Source organism: Embiotoca jacksoni, unplaced genomic scaffold (assembly GCF_022577435.1).
Source record: "Embiotoca jacksoni isolate LCO1_2020_lvr unplaced genomic scaffold, fEmbJac1.0.p SCAF_47, whole genome shotgun sequence".
Classification (NCBI taxonomy): Eukaryota; Metazoa; Chordata; class Actinopteri; family Embiotocidae; genus Embiotoca; species Embiotoca jacksoni.
In genome coordinates this window covers 2,739,808-2,763,614 of record NW_027185400.1, presented here as the reverse complement: position 1 = coordinate 2,763,614, position 23,807 = coordinate 2,739,808, and the positions used below count along the sequence as shown (strand labels likewise).

Below are 23,807 nucleotides of genomic sequence, written 5' to 3'. Positions count from 1 at the left end.
AACAACAGGAAGCAAGTGTTGCAAGTGTTTCTGTTATTTTGTCCGCCCGCGTATGAACACACTAAATATAACAACGCAGTTGTTTGGATTTAATTGAATCAAGTGTTTGTCCCGTGAAGACGATGATGTTCATGCAAAAATACCCCAGAATGTGTGACACAGCTGAGTCGTGTGGTTTTGGTGATGACTGGTGATCACCGCTGAAAGTTCCCCTTCGGACTAAAAGGACAAACATGCAGTGAATATCATGCAAATACACACAACGAGCCGCGGCAACGTGGGCGCCACCACGGGCGCCGCCGTGTTTTATATTCAGGACGGCTGTGCCTAAGAAAGATCACAGGATTATCTGACAAAAGGTTGCCATAGAAGCCGCAGAGGTGCCTGTAATTAGTGGAGCGCACGGGGCGGCCGACGCAGCGTTTGAAGCCTCATTTGTTTAGATAAAAAGCTGCAACGGGAGACGGTCGAAGTGGCTCTTCAGCTTTCAGTCGACAGCCGTGCAAAGTGTGGAGAAGCTGGTGGTGCAGGCGGGCCGAGGGGAGCATGCAGAGGTGTGGAGGATTAAATACAGAGCTTCAACTGGATTATCACGATTTCAAACACCGTTTGGTAATTTGAGAACAGATCACATCATGATGACAGCTGATTAGTGTCTGAAACACAAATAAATCTCAGACTGATTTAAAACAACTTTCCTATTGATTCCTTTTGATATTTCAGAACAACAAAGCTAACTATGCAACGGTGAGTCACACCGAGGAGTAAGAAATACACATTCAGAAGCTTGTTTTTAACACTTGCATATATGTTACAGCTGGAGAAGTTGAAGACAAATGATATCTCTAACTCTATCTATAGTATTTTGTTTGTCATGTATAAATAGACTCCACCTACTTTCGCACACAGCTGTGATGGGGCTCCAGGTGTGGTCGGGCCTGCAGGTGATGGCGCCGCTGCCTTTCACCTGCTGTCCTTTGGGGCAGGTGACACGCACCGACTGCCCAACGTGAAACTCCTGCTGCGATCTGTTCCCGCTTCGGTCCTCCGTCCAGCCCGGAGGAGCTGGGCAGGACTTCGCTGAGGGACAGAAAGGATGGATTTATTATTTTTATTTTATTTTTTACAGTATCTCCATAATGTCTTTGATGTTTCACACAGAAAACAGCAACATGGCGCAAACATGTCAGAAATCTGAAGGATGTCTTGATTTGAGACATAAATAGTTTAAAAATGAGAGATTTAATGTTTCTGTATGTTAAATTAACCATATACTATATCTGTGATATTAAAAAAATATATAAAATGTAAATTTTGGATTTTATTTTGAGTTTCTGTTATAATCTGTAGTTGCATGTGTTGATATTCTCTTTTCCCATCTATGGAACACATAACACATTAAATTCAGACTGATGTAATCAGATATGACACCACAATAGGGAAGTATTATTATTAGAACGTGGTGTCAACACTTTATTTTCTCAATAAAAAATGTAAATGTCATTCAGTGATCGCTTTTAATTTCAACCAACATTTCAAAATAGAAAGATATTTAATGTATCACAGAAAAAGAACAAATCTGAGGAGCTGGAAAATATTTGACATTTTTTGCCTGATGAAATACTATATTTTGAAACATACTGTGACTTCTTTGCTGCCTGTAAATGTCTTCTCAGAAAAAAGAAATGAAAACTGTGGTTTCATTTTGACAAAATATTCTGACATATGACTCAAAAATGTGAACTGTGGCTAAACGCCTTCGTCTCAGCTTTTTCTTGTGAAACCGAAGCAACTCGGTGAGTCGGTGTTTGTCTACGTGTTGCAAACATATTCTGGAATTTGTGAGGAAGCAGCTGTTTCCACAGAGCTGTGTGTGTTTGTGTGTGTGTGTGTGTGTGTGTGTGTGTGTGTGTGTGTGTGTGTGTGTGTGTGTGTGTGTGTGTGTGTATGTGTTCTCACGTTGGCAGGTGGGGAAAGTGGAGCTCCAGGTGTTTCCCCCCATACACACCACCAGTGGATCTCCCACCAGGTTGTAGCCTTTGTCACACTGGAACTCCACAGCGCGCCCGGTGTTCAGGTTGTGCTCCTGCACTTTACCGTGCGGCACCTGCTTGGGGCCGTCGCAGCCTCTGGGCGCTGACGAGACAAATCGATATCATGTACAGCCTTAAAAAACAACAATGAGGATGAATTGTAAACGTCCTGCTAACTGTCTGTCCTCCGTACCTTCACAGGTGGGCGCCGGCGGGCTCCAGGTGCCGTTGGCCAGACAGGTGAGAGTCTTTGGGCCGAGCAGCTGCAGCCCAGCGTTGCACACATAGCTGACGTTGAGCAGGTGAGGCTCTCCCGACACCTGGAGCTGGGCGTCGTTCACGGAGGGCGGCGGCCCGCAGGAGCCCCCCGACGAGGCTGGACACGGAGAACAGGTGCAAAGAAACGGTCCGTGGGATTAATGTGTGAACAGGTTCCAGAACATGAAGCTCTCGCTTCCACCTTCACATACCTTCAGCTCCATACGACACAACGGCTTTTCTGTTCTCTTTTTTTTAATGTCTAGTTGAGACTACAGATGTCAGAGAAGATTTTGGATTTTTTTTTTAAATATTTTGGTTATTTATTTTGGTCAGGGATTTTATCTATATTATATCTGCCTGTTTTTACTGCCTGTCATGTTTTAATCCTGGAAATACGATATATAGCACCTTAATTAGAATTTATTATCAGTAATTATTAGGATATCTTTAGAATTATTGATCAACTTTTAGAGCAACAGTACAGCTGTCACACCTGCAGCTCTCTGCAGAGTTTATAATCTTTGTGGACGACATTTCTCCGTCTTCCATCTAATCCAAATTTATAAAATATTTTTGTTCTTAATATTTTTTTTGCTCGATTGCAGCATGTGATGTAAGAGGAGGTTGCGTGAGAGTTTGTGTAGGATTTCAGCGTGTTGTCCTCCTATTCGCTCCTTTTGTGACTGTCATGACTAAAAAATGTCAGAAGCTTTGAGGACAAAGAGTTTTTAGAACAACCCTGAATGTTTGACGTCCTGTCGTCCGTCTCACGTACACAAACCTACCGACACACATCGGCTGCGTGCCGCTCCACGTTCGGTCTCCCTGGCAGGTCTGGATCGAGTCTCCCTGGGGCAGAAAGGGACGAGAGTGAAGCTCTTAAACAGTGACCTGTATACATCCCATAATGGCCTGTACCACAGCAGGAAACAGGAAACCATTAAGATCCATGATGCACATGATTTCCAAAACAGGAGCTTCTATCGAACATCTGTCAAAGTCAGCAGCTCGTCGTCTCCGTGTCTCCTCGGCACAATAAAAAGGCCGTCAGCGTGGGAAGTATTAGAATCGGGCGAGCTGCCATGACGGAGGGTATCAGTGTACCAGGAATAGAGTGACTCAGCGCTTTTCTTTGGCTCTGTAACTGCACGCTGCTGTCGACTGCTGAGGAGAAATCCTGTGACTTTCTGGAATCTGATTGTTTGTCGTTAAGTTTAAGTGAAGACATGCTGTCACACTGCAGATCCAACTTTGTGGGGACATGTGTTTTTTTTCTATAAACGGTACCTTCATGTCGAAGCCAGGCAGGCAGGAGTACATGACAAAGTCTCCGTAGCTGTAGCCGTCCCCCTCGACGACGCCGTGAAGAAGAGGAGGAGGTCGCTCGCACACCACCATCTCGCAGGAAACCGACAAGATGCTCGGAGCCCATCTTCCTCCCACCTGATCACAGAGGGAAAGACAACACCAGGAAGTGCTGCATTATTCACAGCATCTTAGGAGCATCGTCAGTGGACAAGAGGAGAGAGATGTGTTGCTGCTGCAGAGAGGAATGTCGTGGTTACGTCTTTGTATCACATCCGTGATGCACAACAGCCACCAGACATGTGGACATCAGAGTTAAAGTGTGTGAACGCATGTAAAGGTAGTTTCAGTGAATCACCGAGCAGCCTGCTTCCTACCTGACACTCGGCCAGCGCTGACCCCTGCAGGTAGAAGCCAGGAGGGCACGAGAGGGTGACGGTGCTCCCGACCGGGGTGAGCTCCTTCCCGGTGATCACCAGGTGGGGGGCGGAGATGTTGGCGGGGAGCGGGCAGGGGGCGGGGCGGCACCGCACGGCGTGTTTGGACCAGGTGCCGTCGCTCAGGCAGGACAGAGACGCTGCGTGGGAGGCGAGTTTGTGTCCGTCGTTGCACCTGTGAGAGCGAGAAGCCACGAGAGACGTGAGAAAGATGTGCTGATGTGTGCAACGGCAACCGGTCTGTGATGTCATTCATGTACAAGTACACAGATGAATGTAGTTCTCATTTCAATATACGCACACGAGAAATCCTAATTACTATTACTGCTATTTACTGTGTAGCCCTCAATGCTGTTATAATACCGAGTTTACAACCTAGCAGCTAATATGAAGGATATTGTTTCTTATTTCTGTTCGACAGTCAAACAAAGATGGATTTGACACAGTAATAATTTACCTGTATGAGATCTGGTTTGGGAAGGTGAAGACGTCCCCCACCACCTGAGCGTTGGCGACCTCCGGTGGTTTCCCACAACTCACGGGCTCACAGCGGATCCTAGGCTCCGCCCACCTGCCGTCTCTCCCACAGGAGAGGTGCGGGTACCCCTTCAGCTGGTAGCCGGGCCGACACCTGTATATCGCCGTGTCTGGGAAGGTGGCAGTGCCGCCCTGCAAGACGGCGTTAGGAACCGTAGGCGGGGCGACACTGCACCTTCCCCGGCCACACACCGGCACCCCGGGGCTCCACACACCTCCCTGCTCACACACCGCCTGGGACGGACCCAGCAGCTTGTAGCCGTCGTTACACTGGAAGCGCACTCGGTCCCCGCAGGCGCGGTTGCGGCCGAGAACCGCCCCGAACTTCAGCACGGGGAGGGCGCAGACGCAGGGCTGGCAGCGAGGCACGGCGCCGACCCAGAGGCCTCGAGCGGAGCAGCGCAGGACGGGATGCCCGACGACCTCGTAGCCTTCGAAGCAGACGTACTCCACCACGTCGTCGTAGTTGAAGCTGGAGCCGTTCAGGAAGCCGTGACTGATGTCCTCCGGCGGGTCGCAGCTGATGATGTCACAGCGAGGTGGCGCTTTGTCCCAAAGTCCGTCTGACTGACACACGCGTGTGGCGTCTCCGCTGAGCGTGTATCCTTCATCGCAGTCGTACTTTACCTTGCTGTTGTAGCCGAACTCGGACCCCAACACGCGCCCGTTGGGTATCAGGGCGGGTTGCCCGCAGCGGGCCGGTACGCAGCTCGGAGACTCGTGGCTCCAGGTGCCGTCAGCCTGGCAAACACTTACAGACTTCCCTTTCAGGACGAAACCAGGCTGACAGCTCAGGATGATTTCAGTGTTATAGGTGTAATCTGTGACTTTAAACGTAACGTCACCGGGGACTTTAGGAGGACCGCAGGACACTGGCTCACACCGTGGCCGCTGCCCGCTCCACTTCCCGTCCGCCTGGCAGGCGACTGTGTCGCCGCCCTTTAGGACAAACCCAGGATTACACTGAAAGTGCAAAACCTCAGGATAAACAAAATCCCCTCCTTGAGCTGTTCCGTTAGCGACAGGCCCTGGATCACCGCAGGAAACGGGTCGACAGACCGGGGCGTCGTTAGTCCACAGTCCACCTGATAAACACTGTCGCACGGGCTCCCCGTCCAGCTCGTATCCTTCCTCACACGAGTATCTGACCATGCTGCCGAGGGAGGCGTCGGTCACGTTCACCCAGCCGTGCTGCGGACCGGCCGGCGTTTCGCACTCCGCCGGGACGCAGGACGGCGCCGTCCCGTTCCAGCCCCCGTCCTCCTGACACACGAGCCTGGTGCGGCTCGTCAGGTCGTAACCTTTGTGGCAGCGGTACTCAATCAAAGTCCCGTGAAGGAAGTTCAAGTCCGTGGTTGATTTTCCAGTGTCTCCGGAGGCACTTCCTCCTTCCAGCTCTGTCACCCGGACATATTCCCCAAAGTCAATGTGAGGAGGGAGGCCGCAGTCCGAGGGCACGCAGACGGGAATGGAGCTGGACCAGCCGAACTCCTCGCAGGTGAGGTGGTCCTGGCCGACGAGCTGGAAGCCGGGGAAACAGCTGTAGAAGATGGTGACGCCGTAACGGTGATCCTGGCCCTCCACGAAACCGTTCTCAATCGGCTGCGGTGGACTGCAGGATATCTGCACACAAGCAGGCGGCTCGACGTCCCACTCCCCACTGGCCAGGCACTTCAGAGTCTCTGGACCTTGGAGACGGTAACCACGACGACAGGAGTACGTGGCACCGTGACCGAACTGGAGTTTTGTATAAACCACTTTTCCGCTGGCTATCTGTTTGGGGGCCGAGCACTCGATGGGGCGGCAGGAAGGTACCCCCCCGATCCAGAGTCCCTTCTCTCCACACAGGATGGTGGAGTTGCCCACCAAATTATAGCCGGTCTTACAACCATACAGGGCTTTACTGAGGTACATCAGACCCTGGACATCAACAATACCGTTAGAAATCTCTACCGGCTGAGGACATTCAACCGGGATGCATTCTGGGTAAGGACAGCTCCACTGACCGCTGGCCAGACAGGAAACAGATCTTTCTTTTCTTAAAGTGAAGCCGTCCATGCACGTGTAGGTCACCGTGGAGCTGAAGTGGAACGGGGGGGAGGACGAGGAAGGGCCACCGAACGACACCTCGGGCAGAGGGCCGCAAAACACCTGCTTACACAGCGGAAAGGTGTCGTTCCACTCCTGGGACGGGGTGCAGCGGAGGATCTGAGCCCCCTCCAGCACGTAGCCGTCCTCGCAGGATAACTCCACCGTTCCAGATTCAGAGTCCAGGCCCTTCAGGACCAGGTGGTTCTCCTCCAACGGTGGCTCCGGACACTGGACCGGCGAGCAGCGGGGACGCCTCGTCTTATCCCACTTGCCGTACTTCAGACAGGTCCAGACGCCGTCCCCGGCCAGCTCGTAGCCCTCGTCGCAGACGTACTCCACTTTGCGGCCCACCTGGAAGTCCGAGCCCCTGTAGTGTCCGTGGACGATGTCCGGAGGAGGGTCGCAGGTCAACAGGATGCAGGTGGGCGGATCGGTGTTGGACCACTGGCGGTTGGCGAGGCAAACTCTCTCCGACTGACCAACCAGTCTGAAGCCGGGGTTACAAGCGTACATCACCTTGTTGTTGAAGGTGTATCGACTTCTGTCCTGCAGGGGCACAAACAGGGTGAGGTTTTCATGTTCATGAGAAGGATTCATGTTTTCATTGTGGTTTGTACGGCTCACCTGAATGTGTCCATTCTTGAGCGGTGGAGGGAAGGAGCAGGAGACGGGGACGCACGTCGGCAGAAGTCCTCCCCACTCTCCGTTGGCCTTGCAGGTCCTCCTCTTCTCCCCCCGGATCAGGAAGCCTTTCACGCAGCTGTAGGCCACCACCGCTCCAAAACTGTAGTTGGTTCCGATCACGTAGCCCCGATCGATGCTCTCCGGCCTGGAGCACCTCACCGGCACGCAGCCGATGTCGTAGGGCGAAGGCTCCCACTCGCCTCCCATCATGCACCTCAGCGTGGCCGTGGTGTTCAGCATGAAGCCCTCCTCGCATTTATAGCTCACTTCGGTGTCGCTGGCGTACTTGGGTTTGTTGACCGAATCTAAAATGGCGTGGGGCAATTCAGGCGGACGGAGGCAGAAGTTTGCGATGCAGCGAGGGGCCTCGGCGCCACCAGGGGGCGCCCACACACCCTGAGAGTTGCACACCATCTTGGAGTTGTTGCCGGCGGTGTATCCGTCGGTGCAGTAGTAGTTGGCGGTGTCTCCGAACAGCTGGTGGCCCTCGTAGGGTTCGGCGTGGTCGATGGCGGGCGGGGGGCCGCAGGAGCGGGGGACGCACTGGGCGGAGCTTTCACTCCATTGGCCGGTTGATAGACATTCTCTGGTCTCCGGGTCAATCAGAGTGTAGCTGCACATGGGGGAGACCAAAAGAGACAGACTGTGAAGATATTCAAGTAGCAACTGTAGAATGTTTTGATTGTTTCGTGATACTGATGTTAATGATGGCCAGCAGCAAAAACTGGACTCACTGTTACACGTCTTCAATCTGCCAAAGTTTGACTCATGCATGAAGCTTTATCGGGTCAAACTGGTAGAACCGGCATTTCAGAAATCGTTTATACAGCACACATGATCGAATTTCTTTTTCTTTATTAGGAACGACCACTTGAAATGAACCATCTCGGTTGCAAAGGGGTCGTCAACGACAACGATACATGCAAAAAACACTCCAAAAATCAAGTCAAAACATTTACTGAAAGGAACAAAAATCACAACACGATAATTAACAATCCCAAATGTGACTGAGAAGCAAACAAACAAACAGACAAACAAACAAACAAGAATTAGTATCAAATAACAAGGCAAACAAAGTCAGCATAAAAAAATGGATCTTTCATTCATAAGTTATAGAAAAGTATTAATGCCAGTGATAATAATGAAGCTGTAGAGGATTATTGTAATCATAGAGGTGTTTGTATGGACAACTTTAGTCAAAGTCAGATGTCTCCAAAGTTAGTTTCAATTTCAATGGACAAAGCAGCGTAGTGACCACATTTACCCTTCTTTGCAGACATAGTGCACCTTGTTTCCCAGTTCATAGTTCTCTCCTACGGTCACGGCGTCTCGGAGGGCCGGAGGCTCGCTGCACAGGATGCTCACACAGCGGGGGGTGGGCCGAGTCCACTGTCCCGTCGCCTCGCAGACCACCTCCATGGAGCCCTGCGGTCTTCACACACACGCACCGCTTACAACCAATAAATCAAAGCCGATAACAGCAACGCACATTTAATAAGTACGGACGTATTCTAGCTTGATCGCCGCACATAGAGGAAGTTTTATTGTGATTCTATTCAGCGATAAAATGAACATTTATTCAATAAAATCCCCGATCAGAAGGGTTGTTCATCCGTACCTGTATCCCTCAGTGCAGGTGTACGTGACAGCGGACAGGTACGTGTTCGTGTCCAGAGTGTAGTCTGCGTTTTCCACCGTCGGCGGGCCCCCGCAGGTCACCGGGTGACAGACAGGTGGCGTCCCGCTCCACCTCAGGCTGGCGAGACACTGGAAGTCGTACGGGATCTCAGGCAGGAAGCCCGTCTTACAGCTGAGGAGGAAAACAAACAAACACGGAGACATTCAGACGCTGAAGGGAAACAACAATGTTGTTCTTCGACACATTTATAACGACTTTTGTTATGTTTCCGGTTGTCACGACGACACCGTGGTATTGTAAGGGGGGGATGCAAAAGATACCTGAAAGTCACCTTGCTTCCATAGGTGAAGTTGCTTCCCTTCATGACGGAGTTCTCGTGAACAGTCGGCGTTGGGCAGGAGAGGGCTGGAGGAAGACGTGAAGGAGAGCATCAGTTACTGATGATGTCACGGACACAGGAACATTACTAAATGCTCACCTTCAGAGTAAAGAGCCTCTTTATGCAGAGTTTACATGAGAGACAAGTTGACGGATGCCTTTGAGTGTTACTGATGAAATCTAGATTTGACTTTGGCACAAAAATGATACAAAAGAAGGAAAAAGTATAAAAAAAAGAACGAGACGTGATGATTTCTTGTTTCATATCAGTAAAGAAATACCAGCAGCAGATAAGAGGAGATGAAGTTTGCAGCTTGAACTCCTTTAATAACATTTGTGTGTACAGAAAACCTCAAAGCTACAGCAGCATATTGAGCCCATTTTACGTGTTTCAGATAACACACAGCATTTCCTTTAAACTGAAATGGACAGCCGGCGTCGGGCCGCCGCTCTCAGAGTGGCTTCACTTCCTCTATGAGACAGAATGTGGCTGAGAGCCAAGATGGAGATGCTGCAGCGGTCGGATGGAGGCTTTCAGCCGGCTGGAGGACGGCCAGCTGTTGAACAGTATACATACGCTGCTGCGACTGGACACACAACACACAACACACAACACACAACACGTACAGTGTGTGTGTGTGTGTGTGTGTGTGTGTGTGTGTGTGTGTGTGTGTGTGTGTTTCCTAAAGTCAGCAATCTGCATGATAATAAAAGAACATGATTTGAGTTTAAGTTTTAGCTGTTTAGCTTTGATTAGGAAACTCTTTTAATGTAATAATGAAATAAAAATAAGTTTAATTTAAACACCTCCTTGTGTCCTTTGTACACTTCACGTTAGTTTTTTTTATGCTTTATATTGTGTCTGAAGTTGTTACGAAACTGTTTTCCCTATTTAGTGAGCGATTGTGAGCAAAAGCACAAAATGTGATTGCAGAGGTGTAAAAGGAAATATCGATTTGAAATGTGTCTTCCTGATGTGATGTTATGGAAAATAATAAGATAGTGAAAAACAAAAGTGGAGTGACATAAAATAAATCGGTATTATAGACCGTTTGTGCTGTATGAGGTTTATTTTAGATTTCACTTATGAATGTCGCTCTTCAGAGAGAATTTCTTCACCTTTGATTTTCTTGAAGAAGGCAAAAGCTGCCCTCTAGTGGCAGAAACTTATGGGAGAAAAACTGACTTCAAAAAGGCTGTTGGGTTTGTTTGTTTTTAAAGTTTTGCATTTTATATAGACCAATGCATGCAACCTTAATTATTTAAGTTAATTCAAGTTTTTTTTTTTTAAAAAAAGGCCAAAACAAAAGCTGACCACTGAGCTGAGTAGATATGAATGAACCATTTGAAATGGCAACATACGGAATAGTAACTGCACACGTGACCTCTGACCTCTGCAGTAGGGGACGGGGTCGTCCCAGCTTCCTGTATGCAGGCAGTGGAGCCGAGAAGAGCCAATCAGCTCGTAGCCGTCGTTGCAGCCGAACGTGACCTCGCCGCCCATCAGGAAGTTGCTGCCGTCTCTGTGGCCGAACTCTGGAGACCCGGGGTTCTGACACCTCACCGGCTCTGGACACAAAACCCACACAGGAAAGTTCTTTAAAAGTGGAAGAGAATCTTTTTTTTACCGACAAGGTTTTTGCACTTTTATTTTGATGAAAGAATGACTCAAGAGTCATCTGCTGTTTTTAGAATTAGAAAAACCATAAAAACGGCGGTGAGTGCTACCGGTGCAGTTTTTGCCGTCTCCGCTGTACGGGGGGGAGCAGGTGCAGGTGTAGGAGCCGTCTGTGTTCTGACAGCTGGCGTGATCATCGCAGTCCGATCCCAGAGCGCATTCATCCACATCTGAACACACACAGGCAGAAAAACACACACAGAAACACAGATTTATATTCATATAAGCGGACATCATTCTCCCAAACAGTGTTTTCTAAAGATTTGTAATATTTAAATACCCAGACAGGCCGGTGGATTTCCTCCCCACTTGCCGCCGTTGGTGCAGTGCACCTTGGCGTCTCCCAGCAGGTAGAATCCAGCATTACACTGATAGACCACCGAGCTGCCGGCGTGGAAGTCCGTCCCCTGAAACAAGCCGCTCTCCAGAGGACGAGGACGCCCGCAGGACACTCCTGTAACACGGAGAGAGACGAGTGAGAGGAGCTCCCTGCAGAAACACTGCTTTATTTATTCAATATCTAACATTTGCTACACGGTCCTCAGACAAAATATGATCAATATACGGCTTTAGGTGGAAGATATTTAATCAAATAACTGTACAATAAACCAAATTAAAGTCAACTCCTGTCAGGATGAGAACTCACTTTCTCATCCCTCCAGATTTCCAGTATTCTTCTGAAACTTTCCAGACCTGCTGACTTTCAAACTGTCCAGCAGGAGCCCCTTGTACTTCCTGCTCACTTGTTCTCACCTGTTCTCACCTGTTCCCACCTGTTCTCACCTGTTCCCACCTGTTCCCACCTGTTCCCACCTGTTCTCACCTGTTCCCACCTGTTCTCACTTGTTCTCACCTGTTCTCACCTGTTCTCACCTGTTCCCACCTGTTCTCACCTGTTCTCACTTGTTCTCACCTGTTCTCACCTGTTCTCACCTGTTCCCACCTGTTCTCACCTGTTCTCACCTGTTCTCACCTGTTCTCACCTGTTCCCACCTGTTCTCACTTGTTCTCACCTGTTCTCACCTGTTCTCACCTGTTCCCACCTGTTCTCACCTGTTCTCACCTGTTCCCACCTGTTCTCACTTGTTCTCACCTGTTCTCACCTGTTCTCACCTGTTCTCACCTGTTCCCACCTGTTCTCACTTGTTCTCACCTGTTCTCACCTGTTCTCACCTGTTCTCACTTGTTCTCACCTGTTCTCACCTGTTCTCACCTGTTCTCACCTGTTCCCACCTGTTCTCACCTGTTCCCACCTGTTCTCACTTGTTCTCACCTGTTCTCACCTGTTCCCACCTGTTCTCACCTGTTCTCACCTGTTCTCACCTGTTCTCACCTGTTCTCACCTGTTCTCACTTGTTCTCACCTGTTCTCACCTGTTCTCACCTGTTCTCACCTGTTCCCACCTGTTCTCACTTGTTCTCACTTGTTCCCACCTGTTCTCACCTGTTCTCACCTGTTCTCACCTGTTCTCACCTGTTCCCACCTGTTCTCACTTGTTCTCACCTGTTCTCACCTGTTCCCACCTGTTCTCACCTGTTCTCCTGTCTTTGACCTGCCAGTCTCACCACTCGTCTGTGAGCTGGTCCACATCCATTTATTCATTTTAATCTGCCTGACTGTCTCCATCCTGTGGCCTCGTACATCAGAACCACAACAATTGGGATTTAACAATATAATATTAAAAAAAACACAACATGCATTTATAAAAAAAGAAAACCTGACATTAAGTGTTTTAAGTAATCAATTTTACTTGCACATGAACTGCAACTGTTTTCCATCAACAAGCACAGTGTACTGTATTCAGATATAAATCATAGATATGCTTGACAGTGATTCTAAATGAATTCCAGTCAACAATAAACAATAAAATATATTTGAAATGAGAAAAGATGAAATGCAACTACTTAAAAATCTAGACGACGGAGAAAATCAGCAAGAACAGATAGAAAGAACTCCACGGTGTGACTACCGTTTCATGTGAGCCTTACGTTCACAGCTGGGCAGCGGGTGGCTCCACTCTCCCCTGTTTTGGCATTGCAGCACCGGCTCCCCCACCAGGTAGAAACCGGGGTCACATGACAGCTGCACCTGCGCTCCGGGGCTCACCTCCACGGTGGAGGCGTGCAGGTGGGGTGCGGCGTTCTCCAGCTTGGGGCAGTCTGCAGAAACAAACGCTGAGTCAGAGCTTCTCCTGCAGGACTCCAGCTGAGCAGACGTTCACGTGACGCTCTCCTACCGGCACAGAAGATGCTGTCGAGCTTGACTTTGACGCGGCCCACCACTCCGTGGAGGAAGTCCGGCCAGGCGAGGACGTTCCCTCTGTGGGTCACGTGGGAGCCGGGACAGCTGCTGGACAGGACTTTAATCTGCAGGTCGGTCAGAGAGGATGGAGGTCAGGTGAAGAGATGAATATTTCAGATTATAGGTTCAGTTATTGGGGGGAAATTGTCTCAATCAGTCCTAAAGAGAATTTTTTCAGGACCTAAGTGTTATGAAGTGAATTCACTGAACTGAAACTGAACGATGCACAAACACAACGTTCACCTGCTGCGGAGTGAGAACACGATCCCAGATGTTGAGCTGGCTGATGGACCCGACGAAGGATTCGACAGGGTTGAAGCCCTCCCCCCTCTGATCCTGGTCCTGACCCAAGACCAGCGCTCCTCCACCTACAGGACACACGAGGTTAACCACTGCTCACTGACAGGGTGTTCCCCTCACCTACAGGGAAACCGCTGGTATACAATAAACTAATTACAAACGAAGAGAGTTAATCCATTAAGCTCCTGATTTTGATGATTTCAGGGATATAAGAAGCGTCTGTGTCGGCAGAAATGCGACGAGGCCGAGGATAGCACTACACCTGGGATAGTGGTGCCGACTGACAGGCCTTTGCCTCCGTCCGAGGGCTTCCCGTTGATGTAGATCCTCCAGTCTCCGTCCCAGCTCCTCCAGGACACACCGATGTGGTACCACTGACCGGTGTTCACCGCGGGGCAGTCGGTGATCCGCTCCTTACCGTTCACATACAGAACCCAGCTGGAGGGACGTCAGACAACCGTGAGATGGAGAAACTCATCGTCAAGAGGATGCAGTGGTTCTGGTGGCTTCACTGACCCGTTGTAGTCGATGAGCAGGAAGGCGTTGTCGCTGCCCTCCACCGCGTAGGAGACCGGCGTGCCGTAGTTGGTGGTGTCCGATGACCTCATCCAGAAGGTGCAGGTGATTTCTGTCAGCGCCGGCATCACTCCGTCCATCATCACGTAGCCATGGATACCGGACACCTCGAAGTCCAGGTTGAAGGCAGACGACATCTCTGACAGGACAGAAAATAATATAGAAAAAAGAAATTAAACAAAGCTTTAAATTTAACGATTTTTAAATAATCAAGTTATTGAGGATACAGTTGATCTTTCTCAACTTGCTCATAAAAAGAGCATCATTATCAATAAATATTTTTTGAAATATGTGTTTTCCTCTAGATGCCATAAGAACGCTCTTATTGTTACCATGGTTACAAATCGAAGGTAGAAGTGGCACCTTAGAAACAATTAGAAAAGTCTTTCCAGCACATTTAATGAAAAAAGAATAGAAGCACACAGCCAGGTGTAACTGACATCATCTCTCCTCCTCCTCCTCTAGAGTTGCCATGGTGATGTGTCATCTGTCCTATAGTACCTGTCTCACACCTGGTTCCGTTGAACCCAGGGAGGCAGCGGCAGGTGTAGGACCCCAGACCGTCCAGGCAGCTGGCCCCGTTCACGCAGGGGTTCGGGTCGCACTCGTCCACGTCCACCTCGCACAGCCGGCCTCGGTAGCCCTCCACACACTGACACCTGAGGACCAGGAGGGGGAGACAGGGAGGTTACAGCACCTCCTCATCAGCAGTTAAAGTGTTCTTCAGAAACAAAATCATTTAGAGCATCTAGAAAAGATAAAAAAAGAAAAGAAAAGAAAAGCTGCTTCTGTCCATCCCGATCTTTCTGACCTGAAGTTGTTCACAGCATCCAGACACGAGCCTCCGTTCAGACAGGGGGCGCTGTAGCACTCGTCGATGTTGATCTCACAACGATCCCCCGAGAATCCGACCGCACAGTTACAGGTGTAGCCGCCGGTCAGGTCCTCGCACACGCCCCCGTTCAGACAGGGGTTGGACAGGCACTCGTCGATCTCCAGCTCACAGCGGGAGCCTGTTGACACGTGAAAATGAAGTGAGACACTGCACACGAACGCATCGTCGGTACGCTGGACAGCCGGCCGGTCATCTGACCTGTGAAGCCGGCGGCGCAGCTGCAGGTGAACCTGTTGACCTCGTCCACGCACACGCCTTCGTTCAGACAGGGGGAGGACGTGCACTCGTTTATCTCCGCCTCACAGAAAGAGCCTGAGACGAACAGAAGGGCACCGACCTCAGATACAGATTTACCTTTTATCATCCAGCAAAAAGGTGTTTTTTGGACCTAAAAAGTTCATTTTCTTTGGTTTTGACCTGCTTCAGTTAAGACAAGGAAAAATAACAAGTCATATCAAAAGGTCTTTCACACGCTGACCTTCGTTTTCTAAAAGATCTTTATGTGGATTATTAACGACACCTTTTAGTTCCTTACCTAAAAATCCAGGCTTGCACTGACACTGGAAGTCCCCCATCCCGTCCTGACACAGGCCTCCGTTCTGGCACGGAGCCGAGTCGCACTCGTCGATGTCGATCTCACACTTGGCGCCTGACGGAGGAAAAAGAAACAGCTTCTGAATCAGATGCTGGTTGTAATAAAGTCACTCAGAAATACTAACACTCAACATAACAGTCCCGGTTTTTCACTGTAGTTATGAATGAATGTTAATAGCACCTGTGAAGCCGGGCATGCAGGTGCACACGTATCCGGCTCCGACCTCCTCACACGTCCCTTTATTCTGACACGGATTCAGGAAGCACTCGTGGAAAACCTGCAGGAACGACACACACGTTACATTTCTGTTGACATTAAAGATTTTTCTTCATTGGTTTAATTACATGATGGAAAGTTTGAATCTTTCTTTTTAATCTCTAAAAACTATTCAGATGATTTGACCATTTCGAATTCTGAAAACAGCCCAACAATCTACGTAACATAGTAAATCTAAAGGGAAAAAATGACCTAATATCAATGTAATTCACTCGTGCAGCTATGGGTCATTTGGCCTTTGTTTGTCTGTAACAGAGACGTACTGTGTTGATTCCTGGACTTAACGAGCTCTAAATGACTGAAGAGTGAATGTGGTGAAGACCAACCTGACTGCTGGCCTGGTAGTCCTCGCTGACCTCCACCTCCGGAGCAGCAGTCACGCTCTCCTCCTTCGGGAGAAAGCTGGAGCCGAAACCTGACGGTGACACCAGAGAAAGCACAGACGACGTGAGCAAAGACTCGTCGGAAAGAAACACGAGGAGCCGGACTGGCAGACGGTCGAGATCCAGCTGAACAAAAGCCCGTTTTCTTGTTGAGAGCTGGCAGCGTTCATTCCCACACTTCAGCCTCGCTCATTTCCATTCTGCTGCTGAGCAATAAAAGACATATTATTTCCATTTCCCTTCTACCGAACCCGTGCAGTAACCCTGTTTCCAGCTGGATGGAGATGTCACAACACAGATGAGACGCCACACACACACACACACACACACACACACACACACACACACACACACACACACACACACACACACACACACACACACACACCAAGGAGGGTGAGAATCATTTCTAATCACTGAAATTATAACCACAAACTTTTGACTAAATATGAAACAAAATTGTATTATTCTTGTTTTCATACTTTTGAATAATGTGATTTATTTTGTTGTTCCAATAAAGATACCGTTTTAAACAGAGGAAACATTTTTCATTCTTTACACAAAAAATGTTGCCGTTTAAGAACGATTTATTACTGTTTGTGTTTCAGTAATTTTCAGGTCGTTTGGTTTCTACCAACATAGTCAGCAAATTTCTCATTTCAACAACTTTTATGTTGGCAAATACTTTGAGCTTCAGCAGCTCTGAGAAGAGATAAACAACTAAGTAGAAGTAATCCACATAACTGTCACTAATAAACACAATTAAGCTCGCTGCATATCACTTTTATATCTTTATTGTGACAACTCAACATGTGAGGAACAGAAGAGGGACGTCGAGGACGTCGAGGACGGTCGGAGACGACGTCACAGAAAGGAGGAACTCATCCGCACTAAAGAATCTTTCTTCTGTTTCATTATTTGATGAACAAATTTCAATCTGACAACAATGACAATACGAAACGTGATCAGAGTGGGACTCTGTGATATGGAGTGATTATTGGTTCGGGGACACTTACTGGAGCAGTGCTGGATGGTGGTCGCCCCGGTAACCGTGGTGGTTCCATAGAAGGGGCAGGAGAGGCAGAAGGAGCGGCCGTGTTCGGGCTGGTAGTAATCTCTGGGACACGGGTAGCAGGGAACCAGGCCGGTCCGGGAGAAATGACCCGACGAACACGGGACTGGAGGAGGGAGAGCCGAGAGGAAGGCAGGTTTTAAAAAAGGTTTTGAAAAGGGCCATTCGCTGGTTGGAAAACGTGGAGGAGCTCCAAGTCCACATTGGAAAGATCAAAGGTTATTTATGTATTTTAACTGGAAAAGTTTCCACATTTAAATCCAACTTTAAAGTGTAATCACGTCACATTTCTAGGTAGGAATTTGCCTTTTTACGATAATATCACATCGAACTAGCGACTCTACGTGCACGCGAGTTAAAACCTCTCCGTGAACGGGACGCTGACGTCGTCACCTCCACACTCGCTGTCGTCCACGGCTCCTCTGGTGACGGTGGACGTCTCGTCGGGGCAGACCAGACACTCCCTGGCGCCGAAGCTGGACTGGAAGTGGCCCAGCGGGCACGACTCGCAGATCTCCAGCCCGTTCAGAGAGTGACTGCCAGGCTTACACTGCCCTGCAAAACACACAGGAACATATCGAATATATCAAATACAGCAAAACAACAACAGCTCGGTTTATATCCGAGGACGTGTATGAAACCAAATGAAAGCGCCGGCGTACCTTTGCACTCGGCGATGCTGCGGGAGTGCAAGTAGGCCGTGGAGGTTCCTTCAGGACAGGACTTACACTCCAGCTGGCCCTCCTGGTCCTGGTAGGAGCCCAGCCAGCAGCTCTCACACTCGTTATACTCCAGAGAAAAGTAGGTTCCCACCGGACATTGGACTGCAAGAGGGCTCAGAATGAGTGATTCTCCTTTTACAGCATCATTAGATCGTGTGTTCAAACTGTTATGAAGGTAGTTTGAATGAGTTTGAGCGCCGTTACTCACCACACATTCTGCCTTTGAGCACGGAGCCCGGCCTGCAGAACAGAGAGGCCTTCTTGCCCTCCAGCGACCTCGGGTCGGCCACGATCATCTCGGAGGTCACGTGGAAGCTGGACAGCGGCTGCTTGGCCAGCGTTCGTCTCAGTCGGTTGGTGAGCTGCTCCAGAGTCCGCAGGAGCCTCTTCTGATTGGCCACCTCGATCGAGTCGTTCCTCGACAGGGGCAGAGGGATGCTTGCTGGGAGAACGGCCAAAGTTTAAAGGACTGAACTACAGCAACAAGTGGTGGCACTTAAAAAAACACACATATATGGATAAGTAAAAAACCTTCAAATAATGACACGCTCTGTGGGCAGAGATAGAAACTGTATTGGAATTATTTTCATTTGAATTTGAACTACTAAACAAGAATGAATGCTTCAAAAATTAATTTGAATCACGTATTTCAAATTTATACAATTTAACTTAAATATTTAAATTGAAAAACTGAATCAGAAGATTTAATTTGATCTTGAATTTATTGGTTTGAGACTGAATTTCAAATTTCAAACCTGTGATGTTGAAAAAGATCTGGATCTTCTGGTCCCGGGTGGGGCCTGTGATCTTCCTGTGCCTCTTGGTGCGGTGGTGAGGCTGCATGCTGCCGTCCTGCTGCCGGCCGGGGAGCTTGCGGGTGCCCGTGGCGAAGCCCGACTCAAAGTAGGCGTAGTCCTGCGCGCCCTGAGGAACCCAGCTTTTGCCCCAACCGCCCGGTGCTGATGAAATGTTCCACAAAGGAAAATCAACGAGCTGACGGGACGTTTGAGTTCAAAGACGTGCGGCACGTTGATTCGTGTGTGTAAATCTTACTGATGGAGAATCCGTTCTCGTAGTCGTAGTTGTACTCCAGGCAGTGACCCTGTGACGTCACCTCCAGCTTGCAGGTGATGTCATCGCTGCTACAGATGTTGGGCAGCTGTGGACAAAACAAACCCACGTACCTGAGAGATGATGCACTGTTAACCGTGTGTGTGTGTGTGTGTGTGTGTGTGTGTGTGTGTGTGCAGGTCCTCACCATGCCTCCCAGTTTGCTGTTGAACTCTCCAGCGAACGACTTGACGAGGTCCACGTCGTCACAGCGAGACGCTTTAAACAGCATCTCGAAGGGCTTGAAGCCGTTGTTCGCTACACGGTTCACTGAGGAGGACAAACAGGACGTCACATGACGCGGTGCTTTACTTCCTGCTTTTACGACCACGTTCCCCTTTAAAACTCTTGACATGCGCTTCATTCATGTACATTGACGTTGAAGCGCGCTGACCTGAGCAGTCGGGTCTGTCTGCGGAGGTCGGCGGCTCCCACACGCCGTTGTAGGCGCAGAAGTAGCTGTGAACGGCGTCCTGAGCGAAGCTGTAGCCGTCGTTACAGAGAAGAGTGCAGTTGACTCCCTCCTCTTCCTCAGTGCAGACGAACTCTCCGTTAACGGGGACGTACGGTCGCTCACACGTCGTCCCTGGAAACACAGCGCTTCAAAGTTAGAGCACAGATTTTCATAATAATCATCATTACTCAGCATAGAATTCATTCACAGTGAAAATTCAGATCAGTCAAATTCTCTGACTTTTCCCTGAATTTCACTGATTTAAAAGACTAATTTCTACGACCTACAATGAACAAAAAAAACAGGCCAAACTTTCCGATTAGGTTTCTTCTCATCTACTCTTCTTTTAAAGAAGTCTTTTAAGAAGATCGTTTTGTAGCCAAAGCAAAAATCTTCATTTTCCTGGAAAGTTTTTGGCCTTTGTTGGCAGGTTGAAGAAAAAGCATCTTTACTGGAGTGACTGCCAGTTGTTGATGAGCTGAGAGATAAAACATCTCACCAACCAACGGGACTTTATAAACATACTAAGACATTTCCCTGAGTTTCCACGACTTGGCCCAAAGAATGTTAAAATCCCCCGACTTCCTGTCTGGAATAGACTTTTTAAAATTCCATGATATTCCAGGAATTCCATGACAGCGGGAACCCTGGTGGAGCGTTTTCCTCTTTGACCAGATGGAAGAACAATGAAGCACAAACTAGAAGCAGGAAATGAAGAGCGCGCAGCAGATAGTTCATCTTTGACATCTTGAATTATGTATGTACTACGTTATGTAGTAAAACATTGGATGGAGGTGGTGCTGATGATACCTTGCACCGTGACGGTGAGGTTGCAGGTGCGGCTGTTTCCCGCGGCGTCGGTGGCCGTGTGCTGCACCAGAGTCTCTCCGACCGGGAACAGGGAACCGGGAATGTGGCTGCTGGTCACGGTGAGCCGACCGCCTGAGAGACAGAGAGGGAGACACTTCATTCAGGTAACAGAGAAAGATGCTTTTTATTAGTTACCATGACTTTTGAGGAGCTACTAGCCAATGCAATTACTTCTACGTCAAATTTATTCATCGATTATTATTTTCCTCAACGTGTGCAAAACATTTTACGTCTGTGTATATATTGCGGTGTATTGTGCCGTTCTATGGGTGTCCAGTAAAAGACAAGGTGGGTAACTATCAGTGGAAAAACACAACAAAATGTCCATTCATACTCATTTTTAATACAATTTAAAAGCTGTTTTTCCAAGTAAAGAGTCTGAAGTGTTACTCCAGTGATCCTGCAGAGGGCAGTCTTGGCCTCACGTGATTCTCCAGGACTAAATGAGTCACTTAGTAAAACCAGAGCAGTTTATGTTCAACAAAGATATGTTGATATAAGAATGGTGTGTCTGGGCATCACGGCTGCAGAAACATCCAGCAGCTCTGGAAAGAAAGAGAATTCAGTCTGGTTGGCTTAAAAAAAAATGTGAGTGATGGGTGGAGGAGCTGGAGGAGGCAGCTGTGATGAGAGGAGAGGAGAGGGGGTGTGTGTGTGTGTGTGTGTGTGTGTGTGTGTGTGTGTGTGTGTGATCCTGACACGCAGGTTGCAGACACCGAACAATGAAAACATCTGCAGTGAGAGTGAGAGATGGATTAAAAAGGAGGGGAAAGGTCTTTCGTTTAACTCCAAGCCTTCGTCGTTCCAACGGGTCTGACACACGTCTGGCCTGCTGGAGTCTCCCATTATATTTAGCCTGTGTGTGTGTGTGTGTGTGTGTGTGTGTGTGTTTGTGTCTACCGAGTCACGACTATATATAGAGCTGGCATCAGGGTGTGGGCCTGGAAAAACAAAACACTGACGTCGAAGCAGCGCTGGGTTGACGTGGTGTGGACCCGAAGCAGCCGCAGCAGCCTGTTATTACAGAGTGAGTGTGTGTGTGTGTGTGTGTGTGTGTGTGTGTGTGTGTGTGTGTGTGTGTGTGTGTGTCTGATGGGGGTGCACCTCTGTGGACAGGTGGGGAATGATCACTTTTGGTTTTCAGTGAGTGCAATGTGAAGCTCGGGGTCTGTGTTTGTGTCTGTGTCTGTCTGAGTGTGTTCTTTGTGTGTTCTTTGTGTGTTCTTTGTGTGTTCTTCTGTGTTATTTGCGTGTTCTTTGCGTGTTCTTTGTGTGTTCTTTGTGTGTTATTTGCGTGTCATTTGTGTTCTTTGTGTGTTATTTGCGTGTTCTTTTGTGTGTTCTTTGTGTGTTCTTTGTGTGTTCTTTGTGTGCTCTTTGCGTGTTCTTTGTGTGTTCTTTGTGTGTTATTTGCGTGTTCTTTGTGTGTTCTTTGTGTGTTCTTTGCGTGTACTTTGTATGTTCTTTGTGTGTTCTTTGTGTGTTCTTTGTGTGCTCTTTGCGTGTTCTTTGTGTGTTCTTTGTGTGTTATTTGCGTGTCATTTGTGTTCTTTGTGTGTTATTTGCGTGTTCTTTTGTGTGTTCTTTGTGTGTTCTTTGCGTGTACTTTGTATGTTCTTTGTGTGTTCTTTGCGTGTTCCTTGTGTGTTCTTTGCGTGTACTTTGTATGTTTTTTGTGTGTTCTTTGTGTGTTCTTTGTGTGTTCTTTGTGTGTTCTTTGTGTTCTTTGTGTGTTCTTTGTGTTCTTTGCGTGTTCTTTGTGTGTTCTTTGTGTTCTTTGCGTGTTTTTTGTGTGTTGTTTGCGTGTTCTTTGTGTGTATTTGGAGCCCCATTCGGTGAACTGCGTGGTCCCGGCTGTGAGCTGGAGCCCAGAGGAGTCTGGTTTGTTGTGTGTCTGTTTGGGTGCAGCAGGATCGGCAGGAGAAAACCGTCCAACTCCATATTCAGTCTACTTGGCAGAGCGACGTTCGTCCGCTCCTTCAGAGCGAGATCAGTCGAGTATTAATTGCTCACAGCGGCCCGTCACGACCTCGTGACCTTGAAGAAGAGCGTTTGTTCGCTCTGCACAAGGTGCTTTGGTTGAAAACTGAAACTGATTGTTTCATGGTCCAGTTTAAGTTCTGCTCAGAAAACAGATGATTAAAATGAGACATAATGTGCATTTATTATTTCTTTAGGTGTGTTTATTTTGTCTGATTATTCAGTAAAATTACTGTGATGTGTAAATGTAAAAGGCAGATCAGAAGTTCCTTTGAACAAGTTAAGGCAGTAAAAAGTACAAAACAGACCTCAACTTTTTACCGAATGAATATAAGAGAATGATTTTACTTATACAAATTTTAAACATAGAAAAAAGTGTCAATCATTGCTACAAACCTGTAAGTCATACCAACTCTACTTTTAAATACTCCATATTACGTTTTTAAGATTCTTTAGTATAAATACAATATAATGCTGAACAAGCAGTTTTCAAAGTCTACCCAGACATGTATAAAGTTTCCACTTCATTTAAACAGTTAAGTAACTTGATCCAGATCACTTTTCATGGTAAATAAGCCACCTTTCCCACTTCCTGTCGAAAATACTTCCTCGAACCTTTTAGCAGGTATTTTTCCACAAAACCTTGAACCGGCTTTACACCCTTTTCTTTTTTTAGTTTTTGTGCTAACTATAATTTTTCACAGTATTTCCCAGATCAGGCGTTTCTAACTTGATCTAAAATTACAATATTTAGCCTCAACTCCAGTTTTTTTGCATCTTTCTGTGGAGCTTTGACTTTTGATTTAATCTTGAAGGACACTCAAGTATTTCTGTATTAACATGAAAATATGAAATGGAGAGCTTTAAAGTGCGATATACTTTTCATTTGATTGAAATCTAAATGCTGAATTAAACTCATATCTTCCAGCGGGTGCACTGAAACTTCACCAGGACAAAGATTAATGCCGATCTTGTTGTGTGTCACACTAGCTGATTAAAAAAAGGTGATGATTTGACAAGCAAGTCAATAATATTTAACTCCAGGATTGTGTGCTCACATCATTTATACAAATGAGTGTGTGAAAAATGGATGGAATGAGCGCACATTCCCACAGAAGAACATTTTTTTCATTGGAAAAACACCTGCTTCTCTCCGCTGCCTCCATCTGTTTTAACATTAATGACATTAACAGACGCTGTAACGACTTCATCTGTCCACCAGCCCTCCTG

General features: G+C 47.9%; 1 protein-coding gene across 1 annotated transcript in view; it reads right to left on the bottom strand.

The window, feature by feature from the left end:
* svep1 (sushi, von Willebrand factor type A, EGF and pentraxin domain containing 1) overlaps positions 1-23,807 on the bottom strand; it is an 80,981-nt gene that overhangs the window by 6,815 nt on the left and 50,359 nt on the right. The window contains exons 11-44 of the mRNA XM_069169770.1: positions 20,538-20,669; positions 19,668-19,859; positions 19,422-19,543; positions 19,217-19,322; positions 18,919-19,122; positions 18,372-18,605; positions 18,104-18,265; positions 17,835-17,996; positions 17,386-17,547; positions 16,313-16,401; positions 15,891-15,987; positions 15,651-15,764; positions 15,314-15,427; positions 15,032-15,233; positions 14,722-14,879; positions 14,161-14,359; positions 13,907-14,082; positions 13,588-13,712; positions 13,280-13,409; positions 13,032-13,202; positions 11,324-11,497; positions 11,094-11,213; positions 10,758-10,934; positions 9,308-9,392; positions 8,967-9,158; positions 8,613-8,780; positions 7,289-7,961; positions 4,494-7,210; positions 3,977-4,211; positions 3,582-3,737; positions 3,080-3,143; positions 2,227-2,409; positions 1,960-2,136; positions 898-1,080 (exon numbers count right to left, since the gene is read on the bottom strand). Coding sequence (XP_069025871.1) covers positions 898-1,080; positions 1,960-2,136; positions 2,227-2,409; positions 3,080-3,143; positions 3,582-3,737; positions 3,977-4,211; positions 4,494-7,210; positions 7,289-7,961; positions 8,613-8,780; positions 8,967-9,158; positions 9,308-9,392; positions 10,758-10,934; positions 11,094-11,213; positions 11,324-11,497; positions 13,032-13,202; positions 13,280-13,409; positions 13,588-13,712; positions 13,907-14,082; positions 14,161-14,359; positions 14,722-14,879; positions 15,032-15,233; positions 15,314-15,427; positions 15,651-15,764; positions 15,891-15,987; positions 16,313-16,401; positions 17,386-17,547; positions 17,835-17,996; positions 18,104-18,265; positions 18,372-18,605; positions 18,919-19,122; positions 19,217-19,322; positions 19,422-19,543; positions 19,668-19,859; positions 20,538-20,669 — 8,355 coding nt within the window. The remainder of the gene's footprint in view (positions 1-897; positions 1,081-1,959; positions 2,137-2,226; positions 2,410-3,079; positions 3,144-3,581; positions 3,738-3,976; positions 4,212-4,493; positions 7,211-7,288; positions 7,962-8,612; positions 8,781-8,966; positions 9,159-9,307; positions 9,393-10,757; positions 10,935-11,093; positions 11,214-11,323; positions 11,498-13,031; positions 13,203-13,279; positions 13,410-13,587; positions 13,713-13,906; positions 14,083-14,160; positions 14,360-14,721; positions 14,880-15,031; positions 15,234-15,313; positions 15,428-15,650; positions 15,765-15,890; positions 15,988-16,312; positions 16,402-17,385; positions 17,548-17,834; positions 17,997-18,103; positions 18,266-18,371; positions 18,606-18,918; positions 19,123-19,216; positions 19,323-19,421; positions 19,544-19,667; positions 19,860-20,537; positions 20,670-23,807) is intronic.